Consider the following 18,840-nt stretch of genomic DNA (forward strand, 5'->3'; position numbering starts at 1 on the left):
ATCGTTATGTATTGTGCAGTTGCTCCGTCACTAAAATGACAACAAATAGTTTGTTTGCATGTTCTTGAGAAAAATGGTGTGATATGTTTAGTTTTCTTATCGAGGACGGTCTCTGTCTTTTACCTCGTTAGAACTCCCAGACCCAACGCTGATCATCGACCCCATCACAGAGGAGCGTGCCTCTCGCACCCTGTACCGCATCGAGCTGCTACGTCGCATCCGTGAGCAGGTTCTCCCCCACCCGCTGCTCTCTGAGCGCCTCAAGCTTTGCCAGCCCTCCCAAGACCTCCCGGAGTGGTGGGAGTGTGGCCGCCACGACCGGGACCTCATCTTGGGGGCCTCTAAGCACGGCGTAAGCCGGACAGATTATCACATCTTAAACGACCCTACCTTGGCCTTTCTGGACGCCCACCAGCGATTTACAAGCCAGCGAGGGCCTGGAGTCAGCATGGGAGTCCAGGGAGAGGTCACCAAAGTGGGGATGGGAGCAACAGAAAGCATCCCTGCACCCCTCCTCACCTCCGCAGAGCTGGCGAGCGCTGCGGCTTCTGCCAAAATTGCCGTTGATGCAGCTAAAGAGGAGGAGGGAGAAGGGAAGGAGGTGAAGACCGAGGTGAAAATGGAAATGGAGAAAGGAGATGCCAATGACATTCCATGTACCAAGACTGAAACTCCTGATGAACAGAAGGAACATGAGGGAGAGGACAGAGAAGGGAAAGATGAAATTGCTGCTTCACTGAGAAAGGAGGTGAAGAAAAAAGAAGAGGAGGTCCAGCCTAAAGTAGAAAAAGAGGAGCAGGAAAAGCAGAAAGAAGAGCAGAGTGGAGAAGGAGGCAAGACTTCCACGCCAGCAGATGACCAAGACAAAGACTTAACAGAAGAGAAGAGTTTGACTCCTGTTGACTCTCTCGGGGACCAGAGGGAGGCTACCGCTGAACATCCTGACGCCTCTCCTAAAGCACAACTGGGCCACAAGGCTTCAGAGCAGGAAGACAGAGAGGAGAGGGAGAACCCAGAGTCTCCTAAATCTCCAAAGTCAGCTGACACAGAGAAAAGCCCAGAGGAGGAAGAGGAAGAGAGGATGGATGAAGATGACAAATCAGAGAAATCCTCTCAGGCTGAAGGTAAGGGGAAAGTTTATTGCTTTGTCATTAGCTTGGAGTTATAGTCCGAGTCATTGGTCTCTGTGGGCACAGTGTTGACACTTTTGTTTAGGATTTGGTTAACTTGGAAGATGATGATGTGAAGTTCTTAATGTAGCTTTTACACAACATAGAGGTCTCAAATGTCTTACTTTAGCTGTACTCTTGTTTATTATAATCCCTTTTGTTAACCAGTTTATTTTTCCTGGTTGTCGGCCCCCATCCTTGCTGACACCACACTCAGTCACAGGCCTATTTCTGGGGTTTCCCCTCATGACTTGGAAGTGTTTTAATAAGTTCCAGGGGCGAGAGAATGAAATGAATTTAGATCCCCCGATAACAATTTGGAAACCCTTTTTAATTAAGAGTGGCAACGTGACTTTCCCTCTCTCCACACAGCGAGTGCTGCGTCAGAGCAGAAGAACTTTGATGAGGAGAGTATCGCATCTCTGAGCACGTCCGCTCAAAACGAAACCAGAGATGGGTTCTGCCCCGATGACCTGCCGGAAACCTCCGCGCTCCATGCCTTACAGGACCGCGCTTACGCCTTCTCATTCTGGCCTAAGGTGAGTTACAAACAGAAGCCAGACAAATTAAGGCCAGTCGCTAATAAACCCAAGGTATAAACACCCGGTTGGCATTCGCTCAGTTTGGTTGCTTCTTTTTCCAGTCGCTAAGCTCCTGTCAACACTTCCTGCAAATGTTTCACATTGCCCTTTGAACCTTTTACAGGCTTTATGTATGGAACATCTGTGCAAGACATGTTGAGTTTCATTGACAGTAACAGCGAGTTATGAATGAAAACGATGTTTTTGTTAAAAGAGAAACTCAGGGCATCTGGATAGCTCAGTTGGTAGAGCAGATGCCCATATATAGAGGTTTACTCCTCAACGCAGCGGGCCTGGGTTCGACTCCGACCTGCGGCCCTTTGCTGCATGTCGTTCCCCCTTCTCTCTCCCCTTTCATTTCTTCAGCTGTCCTGTCAATAAAGGCCTAAAAATGCCCCAAAAAATAATCGTAAAAAAGAGAAACTCAAAGCAGCAGAGTGCGAAGTATGACATGACTCAGTTGTTGTACTGATGGTATTAGTGCTGGAAATTTATTCATCAACATGGGTGTTTTTTGGTAAAATAGAATCCTATAGAAGGCATGTCTCTAATATAAGCCTCTAACTTTCAAATGCTGTTGTGGGAACTATTTGAGAATGAACTGCACTTTCTAGAATATCCATTACCCCTCTCGGTTCTCTCCACCCTTCAGGATCGAGTGATGATCAACCGGATGGATAACATCTGCGAGGTCGTCCTGAAGGGCAAGTGGCCTGTCAACAGACGCCACATCTTTGACTTCCCCAGTAACCTGTTGCCAGGCCAGGGCTCCACAGTAACCCCAGCGGCCGTAGCCACGGTGACAGAGAGCCCGCTGCAGAGGCGGAGCCTAGCAGAGCTGACAATGGCCGGCATCCATACACCTTACAGTGGGAGTGAAGATAAAACACTATCACCACAGGTTCATGTGAGTGTTTGCGCGCACACACACACACACACACTAAAATTAGAATCCTACTTTTAGCACTCTGTTTTTGTAAATAAAGATACTGCTATCATCAGTGCTAAATGTTGCTGAAGTACCAGTAGCAATAATATGACGAGCTCCAAGGTAAGATGCTGCTGTTAGGCAGACACAGGTGTGACTGTTACCCTGATGTTGCAGGAGGACGCTCTGAGCCTGACAGTGCCTCGACAGAGGAGGAGGAGGAGGAGGAAGATTGAGATTGAGGCAGAGAGGGCTGCCAAGAGACGTAACCTAATGGAGATGGTTGCTCAGCTGAGAGAGAGCCACTCTGCTGTCGAGTCCCAGAGCCAGGCTATAGACCTCACCAAGGTGCTCGCATAAACTCGCACTTGGACCATTAAGTTCCTTAGTATGACCTTACAAGAAACTATGTTACTGTAATTTTTACATTAAAAAAAAGTCAAGTCAATTAACTAAAATTGATGTGATTTGTTGTTCAGGCTATGCACCATCACCACAAGGCCTCTCCCTCATTGGCCGGCTTCCCCAGTGCCCTGGTGACAAGCCCCTCCCTCAAAGCCCAGATGGAGTTGCTCCAGCAAACCCCGCCCTCCGGACACAGAGCCAATGGTTCACTGGAGGCTGACCTGCCCATCATGAGGAGGAGGCGGGGCCGCAGGAAAAATGTGGAAGGCCTGGAGCTGTTGTTCATGGGCAACAAGAGAGCAGGAGCGGTATGTGTGTGTTTTTAATAGACAGTAACGTTGTCAGCATTGCACCAACACAAAACAAGATGGTATGAGTATCTACAATAAATGGGGCGACGCCAGCGAGCTGGTTCAGGCAGGCAACTGGAGCTGCACCGCTGTATACACATGTGACACGCTTCACACTCCGTATCATTTACTAAACACACCCCATCAATTTGGCGATCTATTTAAGCTGCTCATCTATGACGCTGCTGCCCTGCTCCCGTATTGCTGACTGCTCGGTAAGCCCCACCTGCGGGCTCCAGCCAGGAGGAAGCTTCTTTATCATCACTCCCCAATATCTCATGTAAACCCAATCTGTGGGGAGGGATGAGGTCAGAGTCTGGCCGCCAAACACAATATTCTGCTGTTACAATAAACATTTCAATTCAGTTTTCTGACTGAAATGCATCTTTCCTTCTCCTCCATTCTGTGTCCCTCTTGGATATTCAGGATGATGGTGATGGGACAAAGGCTTCAGGTGTGGAGGGTGTTCAGGATGCTGCCCGTGCCCACAGACCCCTCTCCGTCCCAGAGCAGAGCCCCAGTGCCAGATCTCTTGCCTCCGGCAGTCTGGAGGAGGAAGAGGCAGCCGTTTCCAACAAAGAGCTAGGAGAGTGGCTGAGGCAGCACCCAACATACACCATGGACATGACCGGATTCACACCAGTACGTCTTCCTCTTTTTAAAAATGATTTTCTTTAATAGATTTTTTTTGTCCTCTTCACCTTTAGTCATTTGTTAGTGTGAACCTAATCCAGGCATATGTCTAAATGATTTGTTGCTGCTGTTTATTTTTGCCGTCTTTTCTCTAAGCCACAAGTTGTTCACACCTACCTCTCCGTTTTTTGTCTTCCTATGACAGAAGAGCGAGGATTTACTGCTGTCTCAGTTTTCTAAGCCCAAGCAGAAGCGCCATCGCTGTCGAAACCCCAACAAGATAGACATCAACACCCTGACTGGGGACGAGAGAGTGCCTGTGGTGAACAGACGCAATGGACGCAAGGTAAGCTGGCACACATCAGGAGTCTCCATTCAAAACCGTTATAGTACATGTGCTAATAATAATCATAATCTATCTAATCAGTGTTTCTCAAATGGGGTACTAGGGGTACTTTGGAGTACTGCAGGGGGTATGTGAGATTTTTAATGCATAATTCCTAAAATAATTATACTATAATAACAAATGCATTTAGTGATGGACTCTAAAAATTTAAAAAGTAGACTAGCATTTAAGTGTTTTTCAGTTACAAGGTTGTTGTTTAGCCTAAACAGGCGCAGTGCTGAATTATACATCTTTTTATAGTTTTATTTTTTTTATACCATGCTTTTCAGGGGTACTCTGCTGAAGAAATATTTCAAAAAGGGTACATTATTGAAAAAAAGTTTGAGAACCACTGGTCTACTTGTTGAAACTACATGAACTTATTTTCCAAGATAAACTCATTTCATCTTTCTGTTCCACAGATGGGCGGGGCAATGGCTCCACCAATGAAAGAGCTTCCCAGATGGTTACTGGAGAACCCAGAGTATTCCATCGCCCCTGATTGGACGGACATCGTGAAACAGTCGGTTAGTAAGCAGGACACAACCTATGAACAGTTACACCTTTGTAACAACTAGCCTTTTGATTTCACTGTGTACTAAATGTTTCTTCAGAAATGGTGGTTATAAATGGAAATTGTTGCGTTATTGTTTGCTGTTTATAGCCCCTCTGGGCCCAACCTTCTCAAATTGCCAGCTTGCAGTTCTGTTGTGAATTTAATTTGTTTTCTAACCTAAAATCGTCCTCCACACAGGGTTTCCTTCCAGAAGCCATGTTTGACCGCCTTCTGACCGGCCCTGTAGTCAGAGAGGAGGGTGTCCGTCGTCGGGGGCGACGACCAAAATCTGAGATTGCCAAGGCAACCGCCGCCGCCCAGGCAGCAGCAGCAGCTCAGGCTGCCCAGGCATCGCTGGCCAATGCTGTGTCATCTGCAGGTACACACTACAGCTAAAGCAACCAGTTCATCACACACATAATCCACATGTATGTTCAGTAAAAAGACGCACAATATGTTTAACCTTTGTCTTGCAGTAGCTCTGCCGTCAGTAGGGTTGGGTAACGAAACAACGTGCTTATACGGCACCGGTGCCGCACGATATTGGAAAAAACTTACATTGCGATATTTTTTTTCCTGCTATATAGATAGATAGATAGATAGATAGATAGATAGATAGATAGATAGATAGATAGATAGATATAGATATATATATATATATATATATATAGAGATAGATAGATAGATAGATAGATAGATAGATAGATAGATAGATAGATAGATAGATATAGATTTTGTAGAGGAGATAGATAAATAGATAGAAATAGAAAATGAAGATAGAACCATTTTTGATGAACTAAATAGAAAATAAAAATGAATGTGAACCATTTTTGATGAACACCAAAGCAAGTAAGCGCTGTGACCACTCTTAAGTGATTTTGGAGAGGGACATCGGGTAGTTAAATACACCGGTTGACTGACATGACCCCATTGTAGGCTATTCTATCAATCCAGGCTAAAGTGAATGATGGTAATAATGCATGCATGTTTCCTCTAAATTTTAGGTTGTGGTCGACTAGCGGGGCCTGCTTTGGTTGTTTGATACATTGATCAACATTGATTGTGGTTGGCTATGCATGCAGAGCCTGCATGTCACGCACTAGTAACAAACTGTATCTAAGAACACTTGAATCACTGTAAATTACGTTAAATCAGACACAGACTTCTGCTGTAGATTAGTGTTAAGTTAGTGTTAGCTCATATCTCTTTACATAAATATATTTTTCTACTACTATGGGCCAACAGTTAACATAGAAACGATTAGACATGCATGTAAATGCCCTCTGTAAATGGTGCCCTGCTGGTAGGTTTTACAACTTGACCTACTTTCACTTAAGTACGGTGCAGTAAAGTCAATCAGATGTGCTGATCTGCGTAACAACGGTACAGTGGGACGTTTGCCTTCAACAGAGCGACAGTAATAATAGGTTGCACGTAAAGGGGGAAAAAGTAGCTTCCACGTAAGGAGCCCTATGTCTTGTCTTTGTCTTTGCTAGTTTAAGACCGACGCACTTGTCAATTTCCCGTCCAGCGCCCGCGACTAGGATTAGTGTGTTTGACAGGGTGGGGGGCGTGGCTCTCCATCATGATATCGTCCATTGGCACAACCCTAGTAACAGTCTGCAGCTGCCGTTGTCGGAAAAACAACACCGACGGTGTGTTCACTTGAAACTCTCCAGCCTCGTGGTGCATTCAGAGTTATTGTAAAATACCCCTTTTCCATCTAGTGGTTGTTTTTGTCATTTACCAGCAATTTACTGGTGAAATAAGTTATTATTAAATTTTTAATACATCATTTAATTTTGACCATATGGCCTTAGCAATAAGTCGTTTTGTGCTTTTTTTTTTTTTTTTTTTTTTTTTTTAAAGTATCAGTTTGGGCATTGTTTTAAAAGTATCGTTTTAGCACCGGTATCGGAAATACCCAACCCTAGCAGTCACTCCATTTTGTTTTTTAAACACATTGTGTAAGAGATGGGATTTTAGAACTGTTGGTGTTTGTGCTGAATAGCCTCATTTTTACTGTGTGTGTGTGTGTGTGTGTGTGTGTGTGTGTGTCTGCAGGAGGAATCAACCCTCTGCTGTTGAACAGTCTGTTTGGAGGGATGGACCTGTCGTCCCTCCAGAGCCTTCAGTCTCTTCAGTTGGCTGCTGGTCTGATGGCCTTCCCTCACACGGCCGACCCCAAGCACGCTGCTGCCAACGCCGCCGCCGCCTCCATGATGCCCCTTATGTTGCCCGGCATCGGAGGCCTGTCCAACATGGCCGGCCTCCCGAACATGTTCAGCCTAAGCGGCCTGTTTGGAGGTAACCTGGCAGCAGCTGCAGCCTCCGCCTCAAACGCCATCGCTGACACTTCACGGAACACCAACGGAACAATGGAGGGAGAGGGACGAGAGAGTGATGAGGCAGTGGCGACGAAGAGGAAGAGAGATGGAGAGGAAAAAGAAGAGGGAGAAGACTATGACGAGATGGGAGACGAGGAGGAGGAGGCTGCTGATGGTAATGAGGAAGGAGTGAAGAAGAAGAAGGCGAGGAAGAAGGAGAAAGGGGGCAAGGGAGGGGCTGAGAAATCCGTTAATGATGCAACCGGAGCTCCGATCCCAGCTGCTGATTCATCAGCGGAGGCATCCATCAACGGTGACGCCGCGGCCCTGTTAGCTGCAGCCGGCATGTCGGCCAATTCCCTGGCGTTCAACCCCTTCCTCCTCTCCACCATGGCCCCCGGCCTCCTCTACCCCTCCATGTTCCTACCTCCAGGCCTCGGGGGACTCAGTCTGCCTGGCTTCCCCACCGCCTCCACCCTGGCCGAGCTGCAGAACGCCATGGCTGGAGCGCTGGGGGGCAACGTTGTGACCACAAACCCCCCGAGAGACGAGGAGGACGAGGAGGAGGACGAGGAGGAGGAGGGGGGGGCTGAAAACCACAGGAGAGGAGGATTTGGAGGCAGGAGGAGAGAGTGACTTGGCTGAGGAAAAGGAGAATGGAGCGGAGGAGGAGACGAGAGGCGATGATTCAGCCCTGGAGGATGGAAGGATGGAGGAGGAGGAGGAGGAGGAGGAGGAGGAGGCGGTGGCGGCGGTAGCAGCAGCGGCGGCGTCTTCTTCACAGAAGGACAAGAGTGACTGAAATAAAACCCAAAACTGACTGGCCTTGGACATTTCCTTACCTCTGACCTCCCCCTCCCCTCTCCCTCGCCACGTTTACACGCCTCCACCAGAAATATCCAAACTATTATGAATCCTGTTTTTTTTTTGTTTTTTTTTCTCTCCCATTTACATTGTTGTTGATGATTTCTCTCACTCTTTTGTTATTTTTTTGACCAGGTATATTTACTATGCGTCAGAGAGCCAGAGAGAATGTGTGTGTGTGTGTGTGTGTGTGTGTGTGTGTGTGTGTGTGTGTGTGTGTGTGTGTGTGTGTGTGTGTGTGTGTGTGTGTGTGTGTGTGTGTGTGTGTGTGTGTGTGTGTGTGTGTGTGTGTGTGTGTGTGTGTGTGTGTGTGTGTGTGTGTGTGTGTTAAGTTAAATCTCTCTGATCGATAGTGTAGTCAGGGAAAATCCTCACAGCCGCTCGCTCAGAGTTCAGCTCCTCTTTAAAGACTTTCTTCCTGTCTGGTTGGCCTGTGTGCACTGTGAATGGTGCACCCACACTTTTCTCACAATCCTTCAACTAGGACTTTACAAGGTTCCAATAGTACTATTATTATTATTATTATTATTGCTGCTTTCAGCTCTCAAATCTTTATTGTTGCTTCCCTCTTTGTCTGGACTGTTTTGTTGTTGTTGGCAGCATCTCATCAAGAAGAGAAGGAACGCCTGCTGGTGGCGCTTCTTCTAGCATCGGTTCTCAAAAAAAGCATTACAGCTAACCCGGCTGTCTGTCTGACGAAGCTGCTGCAAAAATGAATTGTGGGTAATGGAGTAGATTGAGCTGTTCGGCCTCAGAGCAGATGTTTAAGTTCTCACATATCAGACCAGGTAGACTCTGAGGAGGAAAAACGAAACCAGACTGGCCTAAAACTCAGTCTCACATACTGACCACCACAACATGCATATTCCAACACATACTTGATCATTTGCTGCACACACATGCACACTCGCACGTTCAGATGTCCACCACTACACTAACCCTCTCTGTTATGGGACTGTTTCTGGAGAGGACTTGTCCCTGCAGCGGATTTCCTTTTTTTTTTTTTTTTGCGTGTGTGCATGCACACTGAACCAATACTGTTAAACTCAGTCCCACACTGTTTGAATACCAGTCTAGTCTTTCCACTGCCACATCTGAATCCTGTCCCTCTTTCCGAGGCAGCTGGTTTTTGGCTCAGGAGTGGCAGGCGGGCTGGGTCTGCCACCAATCAGGCCTTTTGATTGGTCCGCTTCATGCCGCTGAAACCAGCCGTCCCCGTTTGGAGGATTCTGTGAATGGATTTGGAAGTGGTCCACACAGGGATGTGATGTTTCAGGTTTATTGTTTAAAGGAGGCACATGAAATGTTTGTTTTTTTTCCCGGTCGCTGCCACATTAAAATCCATTTTTTATTTGTATTTCTTTTTTTCTTTTCTTCATATCGCGATAGTGTCAGACCAAGTGCTGCTCCCTAGTGACCTTCTCTTTTAAGACTGTTTCTCTAGTCACACACACTGACACCAGGCCTGGCCGAAACGGGGCGGAGACACATTTTCAATGGAGTTGGAAATTCACAAGTTTCTATATGAAGTTCAACTCGGGTTGCGGAGTAGGTTTTAAATACTTGAAAAGTGCAGGCGGTGCTTGATTTGTTTCAATTTTCCGAGGCCAGTTCTAGTTTCAAAGATAAATTGAGCGTTGCAAGGGGTTCAAATATTTGAAAATGCATTCAAACAAACACTGTGGCCAGGTCATTAACATTTACCATCACAGCCAGCCCAGCAGATGCAGAGAGAGAACTGGGACGGAGGGGGAGAGATCAGTTTTTGCTGTCTGGAAGACACCTTCCCCTTCAAGTTCCTTGTTGTCCTGTGTAATGCTGAGACAGCAATAACCAAGGCAGCTTTTGAATGTCCCAACATCACTCTCCCCCACACACACACACACACACACACACACACACACACACTATATGAATAGCCACAAGTGTCGTATGAATAGAAAATCTAAACTAAAACTGTAAATGATGACAAATAAGTACTGCAATCAATTTTGTCTCACTCTGTTCCTGTTGATGCACTGGTGTTAAAGAGTTAAAATAATCAGGTACCTTTATTACTTAGCTACTTTTCTTGAAAATAAATGGACTTTTTGTTACTTTTAGCCAGCAAGCTGAAGAGCATTACCTCAAAATTCTTATCTAGCCTTGAAGTTTACAGACATACCATGTAAATGTTTTTATTTCCTTTTTTTTTTTTTTTTCTTGGTGTTTGTCTTTTTGTTTTTGTTTTTTGAGACATCATGTATGATGAATTGTAGCTATGATGCTTTTAATAAAAGTGAATCATGATATTCGCCTAGGAAACCAAATTGTCGCTTGCATCTCATTATTTGTTTCACTCCTCTGTACTTTTTAGGAAGACTTTCTGATGGCGTTTAGTGTAACACTTGTTTCCAGGATAAGATCAGACTGAACCAGCTAAACTAAAACCAGCTGACTGATGATACTTCCTACCTTGCTGCTACAAATACAACGCAGTTTATTGTGATCTGTGTGTACCTATGGTCCAGTTGAACTTCCAGGTTTGTATCATTCCAGACAGGATCAATCAGGGACTTGGATAAGTTTTCCAAGGAAGTTATTGAATGTCCGGGAATTCCACTGACTTAACCTACCTTCTCTCGGTAATACTTCAGATGGCCTTTAGTCTGCTGGAGTGAAAACCTGGGAAAACTTAACTCAATGTCTGCTCAAAAGCAACTATGCGAACGTGGCTGTTGAAGACTAAGAAGTGGTTAAATCTCAGGAAAAAGCTAAGTGGACCTTGGAATAAAGGTACACTGGAGTTTAACAAAGTTGTCTTTCATTCAGTCTTTCTTGCTCAAATGCATTGTGTGTATTATTTAGGCCTGATAAACAATATATCAACTGCATTTCCTTCCTTGCATGTTGGAGCCACCAACTGTCAAGCAATGGAATAGTATGAAACCATCAGCGCAGAATAGATTACCTTGACCTTGTGCACGTGTGCAAGATGCTAACAAAATAGACCCACTCCTAAAAACATAGCTCAAGTTGTAGCCCAAAGCGGACTAACTGACTGGGCTTTGTTCGGTCTTGAGGGCAGCCAACAGTGTCAGACTTTAAACCCTACACTAAAGGGATTTAAAAAAAAAAAAAAAAAAAGGAGTTGCACCTTTTGGTTCCCAGTGGAAATTAATGCAACTAAAGTTAGTTGCATTATTAATTAATCTGATTATTTTCTCAATTAAATTTGGTCTATTAAATGTCAAACAGTGAAAAATTACCATTATAATGTCCCAGAGCTTGTGGTGTCTTAGAATTCCTTGTTTTAGTGGACCATATATTGAAAGACCATATATGACCAAAAAAAAGGCAGCAAATCCTCACATTTGAGAATCTGAAATCATAAAGTGTTGTGTAATTTTGTGTAGAAATATGGGTCAGATGTGGAAGGATATGTTGGTAGAAAAATGTATATCTGTTTTCATACAAAAAGTAGGATAGGAAAAAGCAAGAAGGACATTTTCTATATTGAGTAAATACAACTTTATGTTACAGGAGTCTAAAGGCCTGTTTGCGGCCCCTAGAGGCCTTAATGGTCATTACGTATAAGTGGACCACGGCAGTGAGAGCAGACAGTGAAGGAATAAACCAACTATTTGATTATATGTCATTTTCAAAACAGAGTTGAAGTAACATTTCAGGTCAAATGGAGGTGAAATAAAACAGGAAATTGCCAGGCTCGTGTGTGTGTGTGTGTGTGTGTGTGTGTGTGTGTGTGTGTGTGTGTGTGTGTGTGTGTGTGTGTGTGTGTGTGTGTGTGTGTGTGTGTGTGTGTGTCTGCGCACTCCAGCCAGCCGTCAGAAATGGCCTCTCTCCCACTGGAGCTGCTGACAAAATACAAACTGACAGCCAGACCCCCACTGTGTGTGTGTGTGTGTGTGTGAGGGAGAGAGACAGAGAAACAGAGTGAAACTGGACAATATATGCAAGATTTTAGCTGTTCTTTTTGTACCAAGAAACTACCAGCTTAAAACTAAACTCATGTACGTTGCATTCGAGTGGTGGGATGTATACAGTATATGGGACATACATACAACACATGCATGTTTCTATTCTGTGTTAAAGCTCACAAGCAATTGTCAGACTAACAGTCTATATAAAACTAAGTTCTCAATATTTTTATATATACAGTAACGTCTGTTGAACCTTGTATCTAGAATGAAAGAAATCTATCCTGATAATGTGGAAAAATAAGTTGCAGATTTATTACATAAAGATTGATGACTTACATACTTGCTGCACTTCCTTAAATAAATATCACACCAACAATCTAAAAATAAGTCAAACTCTGCCATCCATCTTGGTGTTGAGAAGAAAAACACACATGCTCTTGCTTTGGTGCTGGAACCAGAGGGAGCCTGCCTCCTCAGTTTTGCCATTGGTTGGTTTAGGTCATGTGGTCACTCGTGAACTTTAATGGGGTTCAACCAGAGCCGGTCTTTGGAGAGCCTAAATGAATGGGACTCTAAATGTGTCTTTTTTGCCTGATTGCCGTTCAGAAATCTCAGATTTGATTGTAGTTTTTGCAAGTTCAACATGGATTATAGGTCGAAAGTTGAATGAACGAGTACTTTTGTCCTTTTGATTTTGAGGTGTATTGTCATCCTATTTTATCTGATCATTCTATAACTTGTATTTAGGCCATATCTGAACTATCTATATGTAGCTAGAAGTGATGAACTTTAGCCTACTTTCAGAGGACACCTCTCTGGAAACATCTGGACAGTGAAAGTGTAATGTCGATGGAATCTGAACTTTCATCAATTTCTTACAGGGTAATTGGTTGTTGCCCATAACACGCTAGCATTCTGCTAATGAATGCATATTGGTCAGTGAAGGACTGATTACGACCGGAGATCCCGCTTGATGGTATCCGAAGTGGAACCAACGTGGTCTTTAAAACATTAGCAGACCTCTTTCTAGCACGTGTATTGACAGCGCGAGCCTAACCTGTAACTGTGTTGTCGATGCCTCGAGAGAACAAAGGAAGCGACTCAGAGCTCGCCGTAAAGCAGTATCTCCGGCCGTACCATGTGTATGACGTCATTGACATTTTAAAAGGCTTTTTAGAACAAAAAAGCCACACCCAGCAGTGTGTATTTTCTTAGCCTCCCTTTTTGAATGCAACATTCCAATTACTAGACAAAAAATTATATCCTGAGAAAAGTGGATTTTGAGGGGTGTAGCTCCATAGAGTTAGCCTGACAAGCCAGACCCACGTCAAGATGTTGGATCCGAGGGGCGGGATAAACGGTTGTCTTTCAAATTCCCTCTGCACGCAACAGGATAGCGCTACAACCAGGCAGAGCAACGAAGAAGGTAGCGGAGCTAGTTGATAGATTAAACTTTTGTATCCGATCGGCAAAACTCCGAACACATCTTCCTTTTTTAAGAATGACTTCAGTGCCGTTCTTTGTTTTTTTTCTCAAAGAAAAGCTGAACTCCAAGTCTTCCAGAAGACCTCTGTTCCCAGCAGCAGCAGCCATAAGCCCCGCCCACCGATCCTATACACGATGTGATTGGCCTGACCAGAGTTTGGTTTTTCCAGCTCGCAAGTCAACGGAGAGTGCCTAGACCCTTCCCCCGCTGCAAATTACATTTGCTGCCACTAGGGTGCGTCTAGATTTCTAAGCTACCATAGAGTACCGTTCATTTTGCACTCGCCTGCGATCACCCCCCCAGTGGAACTCTGGTGGAACTGCAACCAGTTCAGAAGCCAGAAGTACCGCGAGAGTGAAACTTCTCCCCTTATTAGAAATTCTCTGGTTCAACCGTGTGATTCCGGAAGTGAAAAGCGTATTCGTTTTCTCCAAAAGGATTTTGATTATCAGCCACGTCGTCTAAACCATCCAAGGTAGAGTTACCACGAGCTACAAGGTTCATGCTCCTGTGGAAGCCAGAAGTCCGTATAAAATCAACCTTGTTTTAAGAAAAATTTGTTTTTATTTGCAATGCCATGGAGAAGTACAACACTACCCACAATCCTAAGCGTAAACAGAAGTGTCTCTGATTGGTAGAGCATGCTGTTACCATGGAAACGTTTACCGCACCTGCAAACGGCTAGTGAGCTGCTACCATTCAGGTCTATGATCGTCATGTACACAGTCTTGTATCTTTGCCTTTTTTGCCGTTTTCAAAATGTTTTATTGTCACGATTCATCTCGTAGCTGGTTGTCTTGGTTCCAGGTTTAAAACTCTTTATTTAAGAAATTCTAAATTTAATGAAACGTCAATGGAGATATTGATTGGTGAAAATCACTTCCGGAACTAGAGCCGTTCAAAAAGTGGGCGGTGACTGTTGATTGGCCCTGGTTGTACTGGACCTCCACAGATGAAGACATGTTTTAACGAGTTTGACTTGGCGGTACCATTAAAGCAATGAAGAGGCCAACCATTATTTGTCTCAGTGTTAATATATTGTCATTAGGTGATCACACTTGTACTTGTAAATTACTGCACCTTTAAAAAGCAACTGGCAGCATGTACTAAATGGAAGTCCATAGAATGTCCTCACATGAATAGTAATACAAACGTGTGTGTGAGTGAGTGAGTGGGGGTGTGTTTACTCTAGCAGACAGTAGAGAGAGAGAGGTGTGTGTGTGTGTGTGTGTGTGTGTGTGTGTGTGTGTGTGTGTGTGTGTGTGTGTGACAGACGTCTGGCCTAATCGCGTTGCTGGAGGAAGTGGGACGTGAAATCCACCAGCCGCCCCATACCACACACACGCGCACGCACACACACACATACACACACGCACACACACGCACACACTGAACCACAAACCCAGCATGCAGTCTTCTACCCTCATTTCTCCTTCAAGGAAATTAGAAAAAAATCTGATTACTAGATTTCTGGCGGTGTATTAAAGGTCCTTGCAACTATTTAGAAATTACAAGATCATATATTCCATACGTCCAGTGATACACATTATACACTATATATACATTAACTATAAATGTCATTTATTGTAAGATATTTGAAGCTGTGATGAAATAATTGGATTTATTTTAAATAGAGTAATTATTGTTTTCAAGCTATTGATTTGTCAAAACCACTGCATGTCAACGTTTACTAAATACACTCTAAAGGTTTGCAAATATTGTTCAATTCAATTATATTAATATGCAGAGCAACAGTGATATAGTGGGACAAAAACTGTCTTTGTTTCTGTAAGCTCTTCAGTCAGAAGCAGCTCTGCTGGCATCACGGCTCTGTCTGCATCTATATCACTGCTCACTGGCTTGCCAGGCTGTGCTCTGCCAGCTAATTTGTAATGAATTTGCCCAGATTAGTGAATATCCATGCCTTATTGTCCAACATAATGTACACCATGTTGATGATAATCCAGATCTTCAAATCTAGATACCAAATCAAAAAAAAGTCCACATTTTCCAATCCAAAATCCAATTTTACACTAAACTCATTATGACTAGTAAGCTAGTTGAGCTAGAGGACATTTGCCATTATGCTATCAAGTTGCACAATGGGAAATGTGCCAGTGTTTTGGATCCCTGGATACTACGGACCATTTTTTTATTTAACACTAATATGTCTCTTGTGAGTCCCCAAACGTTTTGGAAATGCAATTATAAATTGCCGCAGTACCCCTTTACCACATTCTTTATTAAAGTGTAATTGAAGCCTGATGTATCTTCTATTAAAACACATCAATGAGTCAAACTGTTGCACTGGGTGACATGTTCCATCATTACCCTGAACAGACACTGTTGTTTATTTTCATTTAATCCTACATTCACTGTCCTACTGCTACAAATACTCACTAGAGCACCAAATGTGGAATAATCCGCTGCTGAAAATAGTCCTCAACAAATGCATTATTTCCTCCTGTTTGAGTAACGTTTAATAATACCACAATGACCAGCTGTTTTTGGAAATGAATGAGCCCTTTAAAAAAAAATAGAACTATACGTTTGTGAGCCTTTTCTCTTTTTTTTAAGATTTAGGTCTTCCGTAGGACAGGGTAGGAAAGTCTTCAAGTACTAAAACACAGATTATCACAGCATTGGTTTTGGTCTTTTTGTGACATTTGGTGACAATAACAAAAAATATAGAGTTGAGTTTTGCCATCTTATCTATTGAAGGTCCCATGGCATGAACATTTCACTTTATGAGGTTTTTTAACATTAATATGAGTTCCCCCAGCCGGCCTATGGTCCCCCAGTGGCTAGAAATGGTGATAGGTGTAAACCGAGCCCTGGGTATCCTGCTCTGCCTTTGAGAAAATGAAAGCTCAGATGGACCAATCAGGAATCTTCTCCTTATGAGGTCATAAGGAGCAAGGTTACCTCCCCTTTCTCTGCTTTGCCCAACCAGAGAATTTGGCCCACCCATGAGAGAGAGACATCATGGCTTTCAAACGAGCAAAGTGGCAGTTGGTCAAGGCCACACCCCCACCCTCCACCTTGCCCCCCCCCCCCCCCACCCCCTCATTGTGGGACTGGCTCTAGTGGCTGTAATTCTGCACCAAGGCTGAATTTCGGGAAAGAGACTTCAGATACAGTATTAGGGGACCACTAAGGTCTATATAAAAGAGACTTCAGATACAGTATTAAGGGACCACTAAGGTCTATATAAAAGAGACTTCAGATACAGTATTAGGGGACCACTAAGGTCTATATAAAAGAGACTTCAGATACAGTATTAAGGGACCACTAAGGCCTATATAAAAGAGACTTCAGATACAGTATTAGGGGACCACTAAGGTCTATATAAAAGAGACTTCAGATACAGTATTAGGGGACCACTATGGTCTATATAAAAGAGACTTCAGATACAGTATTAGGGGATCACTAAGGTCTATATAAAAAAGACTTCAGATACAGTATTAGGGGACCACTAAGGTCTATATAAAAGAGACTTCAGATACAGTATTAGGGGACCACTAAGGTCTATATAAAAGCATCCAAAGAGGACCATGTCATGGGACCTCTAAAGCTGCACTAATCAATATTTTTGTATAATGACTTTCATCAGGTGGTGAAATGACTGGATCTGGATTCAAATATTAGCAGCATCAGCAGTAAGGATTGATGGCAGAAGAGTTCCTCCTAACCAAAGAACAAGAGTTTCTCTCTACAGTTTCCTTTTTCCACCAACGACCGACAATTATTCAGGGAGAAATACATCAGTGAAAAGGTACATAGACCTGTTTACCTACAGGAGCAGAAACTAAACCAGGATGCACAGCAGTTACAACACAAGTTGGGTTTGAGTGATGGGGACGTTAAAGAAATATGTGCTACAGACACAATGCTGCTGAACTAGCTGGCTAACTTTCGTCATATCTGCGTCTTTCTTCTTCTTCGCCCTCGGATCTTTGTTCTCTCCAGTTTTCACGTCATCAACACACCCACTCGCTCACTGTGAATTCTCCACACAATGACTCTATCCACACTTTGGGCTCAGTCGGACATTACACAGACTTTGTACTATGGAGCTGGCATGCTAAAGTCTGTTTAATGTCCGGTACATTTGGTTTTCATATACAGCTCCTCTGGGTAATATCTAGATAAGTTCAGGGTTGCAGTGCAGGTGTGAAAGGGGCTATAGATAGATAAATGATTCTCTGTGGGTATGACTTTATAGTCATGGATATATGGAATATTTTTTTATTGCAACCTGGAATATACATGTAGACAGATTAGGAAACCCAAAGAATATTTCCAGCCTAACAAAGTTGTCAAACATCAAATGTGTAGACTATGACCATTTAAGGCGTTGTGAGGCTTTAAAAGGTTTTGGAAAAGTGCATGTTAAAAGGGATCAGTGGAAGGTTTCATGTTAAAAATATAGTCATATTACAGTAGAAACACATCTCTGGAAGGCAGAAGACTTGAAAGATGATTCCCCATCTACCCAATAATGCAACATTTGTTAGTTACAGTGAGGAAAATAAGTATTTGAACACCCTGCTATTTTGCAAGTTCTCCCACTTAAAAATCATGGAGGGGTCTGAAATTGTCATCGTGGGTGCATGTCCACTGTGAGAGACATAATCTAAAAAAAAAAAAAAAAATCCAGAAATCACAATGTATGATTTTTTAACTATTTATTTGTATGATACAGCTGCAAATAAGTATTTGAACACCTGAGAAAATCAATGTTAATATTTGGTACAGTAGCCTTTGTTTGCAAGTACAGAGGTCAAACGTTTCCTGTAGTTTTTCACCAGGTTTGCACACACTGCAGGAGCGATTTTGGCCCACTCCTCCACACAGATCTTCTCTAGATCAGTCAGGTTTCTGGGCTGTCGCTGAGAAACACGGAGTTTGAGCTCCCTCCAAAGATTCTCTATTGGGTTTAGGTCTGGAGACTGGCTAGGCCACGCCCGAACCTTGATATGCTTCTTACAGAACCACTCCTTGGTTATCCTGGCTGTGTGCTTCGGGTCATTGTCATGTTGGAAGACACAGCCTCGACCCATCTTCAATGCTCTAACTGAGGTAAGGAGGTTGCTCCCCAAAATCTCGCAATACATGGCCCCAGTCATCCTCTCCTTAATACAGTGCAGTCGCCCTGTCCCATGTGCAGAAAAACACCCCCAAAGCATGATGCTACCACCCCCATGCTTCACAGTAGGGATAGTGTTCTTGGGAT

At 43.7% G+C, this 18,840-nt stretch overlaps 1 protein-coding gene across 1 annotated transcript in view; it reads left to right on the top strand.

Moving 5' to 3' along the window:
* The window catches only part of chd7 (chromodomain helicase DNA binding protein 7), a 53,432-nt gene extending 45,081 nt beyond the window's left edge, over positions 1–8,351 (top strand). Inside the window, exons 30-39 of the mRNA XM_028592568.1 lie at positions 132–1,124; positions 1,542–1,708; positions 2,403–2,657; positions 2,856–3,026; positions 3,158–3,391; positions 3,860–4,075; positions 4,272–4,412; positions 4,874–4,978; positions 5,206–5,386; positions 7,072–8,351. Coding sequence (XP_028448369.1) covers positions 132–1,124; positions 1,542–1,708; positions 2,403–2,657; positions 2,856–3,026; positions 3,158–3,391; positions 3,860–4,075; positions 4,272–4,412; positions 4,874–4,978; positions 5,206–5,386; positions 7,072–7,970 — 3,362 coding nt within the window. The 3' untranslated portion in view covers positions 7,971–8,351. The remainder of the gene's footprint in view (positions 1–131; positions 1,125–1,541; positions 1,709–2,402; positions 2,658–2,855; positions 3,027–3,157; positions 3,392–3,859; positions 4,076–4,271; positions 4,413–4,873; positions 4,979–5,205; positions 5,387–7,071) is intronic.
* The last annotated feature ends 10,489 nt before the right edge of the window (positions 8,352–18,840 follow it).

The sequence above is a fragment of the Perca flavescens genome, chromosome 12 (assembly GCF_004354835.1).
Source record: "Perca flavescens isolate YP-PL-M2 chromosome 12, PFLA_1.0, whole genome shotgun sequence".
Taxonomy (NCBI): Eukaryota; Metazoa; Chordata; class Actinopteri; order Perciformes; family Percidae; genus Perca; species Perca flavescens.